This window comes from Orycteropus afer, unplaced genomic scaffold, assembly GCF_000298275.1.
Source record: "Orycteropus afer afer isolate SDZICR_OR568_19922 unplaced genomic scaffold, OryAfe1.0 scaffold00006, whole genome shotgun sequence".
Lineage (NCBI taxonomy): Eukaryota > Metazoa > Chordata > Mammalia > Tubulidentata > Orycteropodidae > Orycteropus > Orycteropus afer.
The window spans coordinates 3101143-3106554 of record NW_006921593.1 but is presented as its reverse complement, the minus strand read 5'-3'; the positions used below and the strand labels follow the sequence as shown (position 1 = coordinate 3106554).

General features: G+C 55.1%; 1 protein-coding gene across 1 annotated transcript; it reads right to left on the bottom strand.

Annotated features, from left to right (window-relative positions):
• Positions 1 to 746: 746 nt before the first annotated feature.
• TMEM270 (transmembrane protein 270) lies at positions 747 to 3850 on the bottom strand. The gene is made up of 3 exons (XM_007942478.1): positions 3779 to 3850; positions 1126 to 1560; positions 747 to 1037 (listed from the first exon to the last, which is right to left on the bottom strand). Exons 1-3 carry the CDS (start codon positions 3848 to 3850, stop codon positions 747 to 749), a joined length of 798 nt encoding a protein of 265 aa, XP_007940669.1.
• Between the last annotated feature and the right edge of the window lie 1562 nt (positions 3851 to 5412).

Genomic DNA, 5412 nt, shown 5'->3' with positions numbered 1-5412 from the left:
TGGATGGATGGATGGGTCAGTGGGTGGATGAGTGGGTGGGTGGGTGGGTGGGTGAGTGTATATGTATGTATGGATGGATGGGTGGGTGGGTGAATAGATGGGTAGTGGGTGGGTGGATGGACAGATGGGTGGTTGGGTGAGTGGATGGGTGGATGGATAGATGGGTGGGTGGATAGGTGGATGGACTGATGGGTGAGTGAGTGGATGTGTGGGGAGGTGAGTGGCTAATGTGAGAAGGAATGGATGGACCAGTCGCAGACTGACTCAAGAGTAACTACTTCTAAAAGGAATTTTCCAAGTCTTTAAAACGTGAGACCCTGGCACCCCCCAGAGGACAGAGTCTGCCCCACACTCCCAAAACCCTAGGCACCAAAATTCCTGAGAACCAGTGATCTGGATCTAGAAAAAGTCACTGGTTCTGCGAAACAAAAACTTTAGGGTCTGCCCCTCGAGTTGGCTCTGCCCCTAACTTAGCAATCTTGAGGAAGCCACAGCCTTTTAAGACTCAACTTTCTCATCCAGTGGAGCTAATCAAGCTTGACGCCTGGGTGGCTGCGACAGTTAAACAAAGTATGTGTGTCGAGTGTCTGAGATGGCATCTGGCACACAGCGGGTGCTCCCGGAATGTGCGTTCCTTCCCAGGGCCAAGCAGCCCTAGGATAGACACACACACACAAAACATGCCTCCGGCCTAGCAGGGGAGAGGGAGAGGAAGACCCAAGGCCAGGAGAGGCAGACAGACACATTTATTCTCCAGCAGTTTCAGGCTCTGGCAAGGCTGGTCCAGCCTTGGGGGTCAGGGACTCAAGAAGTGGGGACTCCAGCAAGGGCCATGAGGCCTCCTGGGGTTCAGCCTCCTGGGCCAACTGGACTGTGTGCTCGAAGGCAGCCTGCAGTAAGTGGGAGGCGAGGCAGGTGGTCCAGGTGACCAGGTAGGCCAGGTGCCAGTAGGTGAGCGTCACCGTGTTCTCCATCCACTGGTACAGACGCTTCAGCAGTGACAGGAGCTCCGGCACCAGGCGGCTCTCCAGCAGGCCCTGCAGCAGGCAGGTGGACAGGCAGGTGCTAGCCCCCTGGCCCCACCCTGCCCTCGGGCAACCCCGACCCGTTCCTCAGCCCACCCACCTTGCTGGGCAGCTGGCCCAGGCTGACGCGGTGGGCCGTCCGGCACAGCCTCCAGGCCAGCAGCAGCAGCAGCAAGGCCGCCAGCATCAGGCTGTGCAAACAGGACAGAAGCAGGTCCGTCCAGGTGGCCGCAGAGTGACCCAGCTGCCCCTGGGCGTGCAGACATCGTGGGGACAGACCCAAGGCCCGGGCCCAGCCCAGCACGCTGCCCCACACCAGCCTGGGCACGCACAGTGCCAGCCACACGGGGATCTCTATCAGCGCCAGCCCAGCACGTGCAGCCCAGCCCACTGGGCTGGCTGAGCCCCCCGGGGCTGCGTGGGCCTGCCTGCCGCCGGAGCCCCAGGCCTCCTGCGCCAGCTCTGACACCCAGTGGTTGAACAGGCCGATCCTCAGGAGCAGGAAATTATAGAGGTGGACCCGGTTCTGGACCAGCTGCAGGAAGAAGGAAAGGTGGTCATCCCCCACTGCTATCCACCTGGGCCAGGAACCCGACCTTAGGCCAGGCTCTTCTCCTCTCCAGGCCTCAGTTTCCCCCTACACGAGGATGATCTCTGTCTACTTCCAAGGCCTCCATTCTCAGGGAGCTTTAGAAGACGTTTTGTTTTATATTATATCTAGTTTTGTTTCCAGGGGCTCTGGTAGCATAGTGCCTAAGGCACTTGACCACTCACCAGAAGGCTGGAGGTTCAAAACCATCAGCCACTCCTCGGAAGGAAGGTTGGGCAATCCTACTTCCGTAGTGATACTGCCTCGGAAACCCAAGGAGGGGTCGCTATGAGTCGGGGCCGACTCGATGGCAAACAACAACAACAACAACAAGTTTTGTTTCCATTGAATTTAAATACTTAGATATATTCTCCAAGGAGCTCTGGAGGCACAGTGGGTAAAGCATTTGGCTGCTAACCAGAAGGTCACTGGTTCAAACCCACCAGCGGATCTGCAGGAGGAAGATGAGACTATCTATTTCCATACAGATTTACACCTTGGAAACCCTATGAGGGTTGCTGTGAGTCAGAATCATCTCAATGGCAGTGGATTTTATATGTTCTCCAAGGAGCTCTGGTGGTGTAGTGGTTAAGGCATTTGGCTGCTAACCGGAAGGTTGGTGGTTCAAACCCACCAGTGCTCTACAAAAGGAAGATGAGGCAGTCTGTTTCTGTAAAGATTTACAGCCTTGGAAACCCAGTGGGGGTCGTTGTGACTTGGAATTGACTCGACAGCAGTGAGTTTTATATGTGTTCTCCAGACTAAAGCAGTGTGCTTCATTAGTATTAGTATTAGTACTGTTGTTGTTGTTGTTGTTGTTGTTGTTGTCACGTGCCATTGAGTGGGACCCGACTCATAGCAACCCCTCCTTGGGTTTCTGAGGCAGTATCACTACGGAAGTAGATTGCCCCATCTTCCTTCTGAGGAGTGGCCGGTGGGTTTGAACCGCCAGCCTTGGACACTATGCTACCAAAGCTCCTAGTATTAGTATTAGTATTAGCATTAGTATTAGTATTATTTAAGGAGTGACACCCCTCACTCCTCTACACTTGCAGGATTTGAACCCAGGACAGCTGTTTTCTTGAATCTGGGCTGCTCTCACACCTGTAGCCTCTTGGTGTCATGAAAGTACCTGAGGAAGGTGGCAGTGCCATTAGGGGTAAAAAGACGTGAGAGGAACCATGGGGGACACAGAATCAATGATTGACCTGCTGAGGGGGTGAAGGCGCCCAGAAAAGCCTTCCAGACGTCCGCCCTGGGTGACAAACGTCTCTCATTGGCTGAGAGAAAGTACACAAGAGCAGGGTTGGGTGAGGGAAGGAGTTTGACGCGAGCCCTGGAGCTGAGAGACCCCCCACCAGAGCCCTACAGCCTCCAGCCCTAGAGTGACTTCAAGCCACCTGTCCTGCGCCCTCAGGGACAGCAGGTCAAGTCCTGTAGAGTTTGGATCCTGGAGCCTCTAAGGGAGAGGGTGGGAGGGGGCCATCTGAGGCAGCTGTGGGCCCCACCCACAGTTAGCAGAGGTCGAGGTCTTGGGGCCATGCTGGACAAGAAAGGGGGCCGTGGGGTCCAGCTGGGAGAGGTATTAGGATGGGGACAGGCGGTGGAAGCCAGTCTCCCGGATCTTAATGCTGAAACCAGAAAGAAGACAGGTTTGCTGTGCCACACGATCCTACAAGATTGGTTTTAGAGGAGAGGAAATAGAGGCTCAGAGAGGTGAAGTAATTTGCGCAAAGTCACACAGCTAAAGAGTGGAAGAGTCGAGATCCAAATCCAATTGTGTCCATCTCTTGCTGCTGTACCATGTTACCACCTCCCCTTTCCCTGACACGGTGGCAGACCCAGGGACCCCTTTCTGACAGCTCAACCTGCTGAAGGGTGGTGATTCAGTTGTGTCAGCCCAACCACAAGCATTTGCATATTTTAAAAACACAGAGGGTAGGGCAACACTTACCACACAGGACTGCGCTTTGAATAGACAATCCAGGCACCATGGTTTGGGGTTGGGGCTTCCAGGTGCTGTCAGGTTATCCAGGGGGTAGATTACTCCACTCCTTGGACCAGGCAGGGCTTGGGTGCTGCGGCTCTGAGGTGGCTGCCCTCTCAGCCCTGGCCACTGGGCCCACCCTTGGCCCCCTTCAAACCAGCCCCCATCCCCACTCACCAGCACTGAGAGCCTCGCAACCTGCAGCAGAATCCCCGAGAGACTGGGTCTGGCCAGAGGGACGGCCTCCATGTCTGGCCCTGCTTCCCCTCTTCCAGCTGGGAGAGAGCAGGGTGACCTCACAGGTGCCGCAGGGTGGGGGCCGAGTTACCATGGGGACTCAGTTGCCACAGGAGATCCCTAATCCGCTTCCTGTTCCCTCACTGTTCCTTCCCAGACCTCACTCCAGGCCCAGCCACCTCGTGGCCTCTTTGGGCAAAGCTTCCTTCAGGTTAGGTTCCCCAGAATCAGACCCTGAAGAAGGGAGTCCAGTGTGAGTAGTTCATGTGAGAGAGCACGTCCCGAAGCATCAGCAGAGGAGTGAGACGGAGAGGTGGGCCAGGGAAGCAAGCTTGTAGTGTGTGTTCATGGGCGAGTTCTTTGGGCAAATGGGGCTTGATCTCATCGGGGATCACGAGGGGACAACGAGGAGCACACCTCACAGTTGCCCCTACTGAAGCACAAACCAAACCAAACTCACTCAGAGCGACCCCTCCTTGGGTTGCCAAGGCAGTATCACTACGGAAGTAGATTACCCCATCTTCCTTCCGGGGAGTGGCTGGTAAGTTTGAACCTCCATCCTTCTGGTTAGCAGTCAAGTGCCTTAGGTGCTACACCACCGGCGCTCCCAAACACTGGGTGTTTATCTTCCACTTCCTGTCCAGCACTGATGGAAGGGCGGTTTCTAGGGGCATGAACCCCTAAGCCCCTGGCCTGCCCAGCACAAGCTTGAGCTCGGAGACTCCAGCCGGGGAAAACCCAAGGGAGACAGGAATGGCAGCGGAAGCAGGCAGGCTGTGCAGAAACTGAGGCTGAGGGCAGGCGGGGGCGATGCATTTCCACAGCCTCCAAATCCCAAAGTTTCAAGGCCTGGGGAACAGAAACCTTGGTGCCCAGGGCTAAGTGACAAAACATCTGGAGGCAGACAGCCCCTCAGCTGCCCTTCTCCTGCCCAAGGGTTCATTAGTTCTTCCTGAATTTTGCTAGTCTGCTTCATGATAATATTGGGACATTTATTCTCCAAGCTCTTAGTCAGTGACAGTTTAGCGGGCTCTAAGGATAGGTTAAGGGGAAGGGGTGCTGCAGGAAAGGTCTCGGGGTGTCCAGGCGGGGCGCAGGTACTGAGGTGAAGGGGGCCATTTGCTGGGCAACCCCCCTCAGGGCCAACAGAGGCCGCCACAGTGCCACAGGCTGCCTTGGAGCAGCTCAGAGAGGGAAAGGGGGCGTGGATTAGGGTCAATGGCTTAGAATTCTGGGAGATTCCAGAGCCTTGATCATAGAGCGTGTCTGAGTTTCTCAGTGCGCTACAACAGAAATACAAGTGGGTGCCTTCAATGAACAGAAATGTATTTTCTCACAGAATTTATTTCGGCTAGAAGTCCAAATGGATAAGGCACTTGGGTGCTAACCAGGTGGTCGTTGGTTCAAACCCATCAGTCACTTCACGGGAGAGAGACCATCTACTTCCATAAAGATTTTCAGCCTCTGAAACCCAAAGGGAGACGCTATGACTCAGAACCGACTTGCTGTCAGTGAGTGTGGTTTGGTTTTTAGAGCCCTAAGCGAAGGTTCTCTCTGTCCACTCTGAAGGGAAA

What these genes read in the sequence shown, in the direction of transcription:
- TMEM270 (XM_007942478.1), bottom strand. Translation starts at nt 3,850, where the DNA reads ATGGAGGCCGTCCCTCTGGCCAGACCCAGTCTCTCGGGGATTCTGCTG. An exon ending in TTGCGAGGCTCTCAGTGCTG is followed by an intron (nt 1,561 to 3,778) that starts GTGAGTGGGGAT and finishes TTCTTCCTGCAG; the next exon opens with CTGGTCCAGAACCGGGTCCA. An exon ending in TGGGCCAGCTGCCCAGCAAG is followed by an intron (nt 1,038 to 1,125) that starts GTGGGTGGGCTG and finishes TGCCTGCTGCAG; the next exon opens with GGCCTGCTGGAGAGCCGCCT.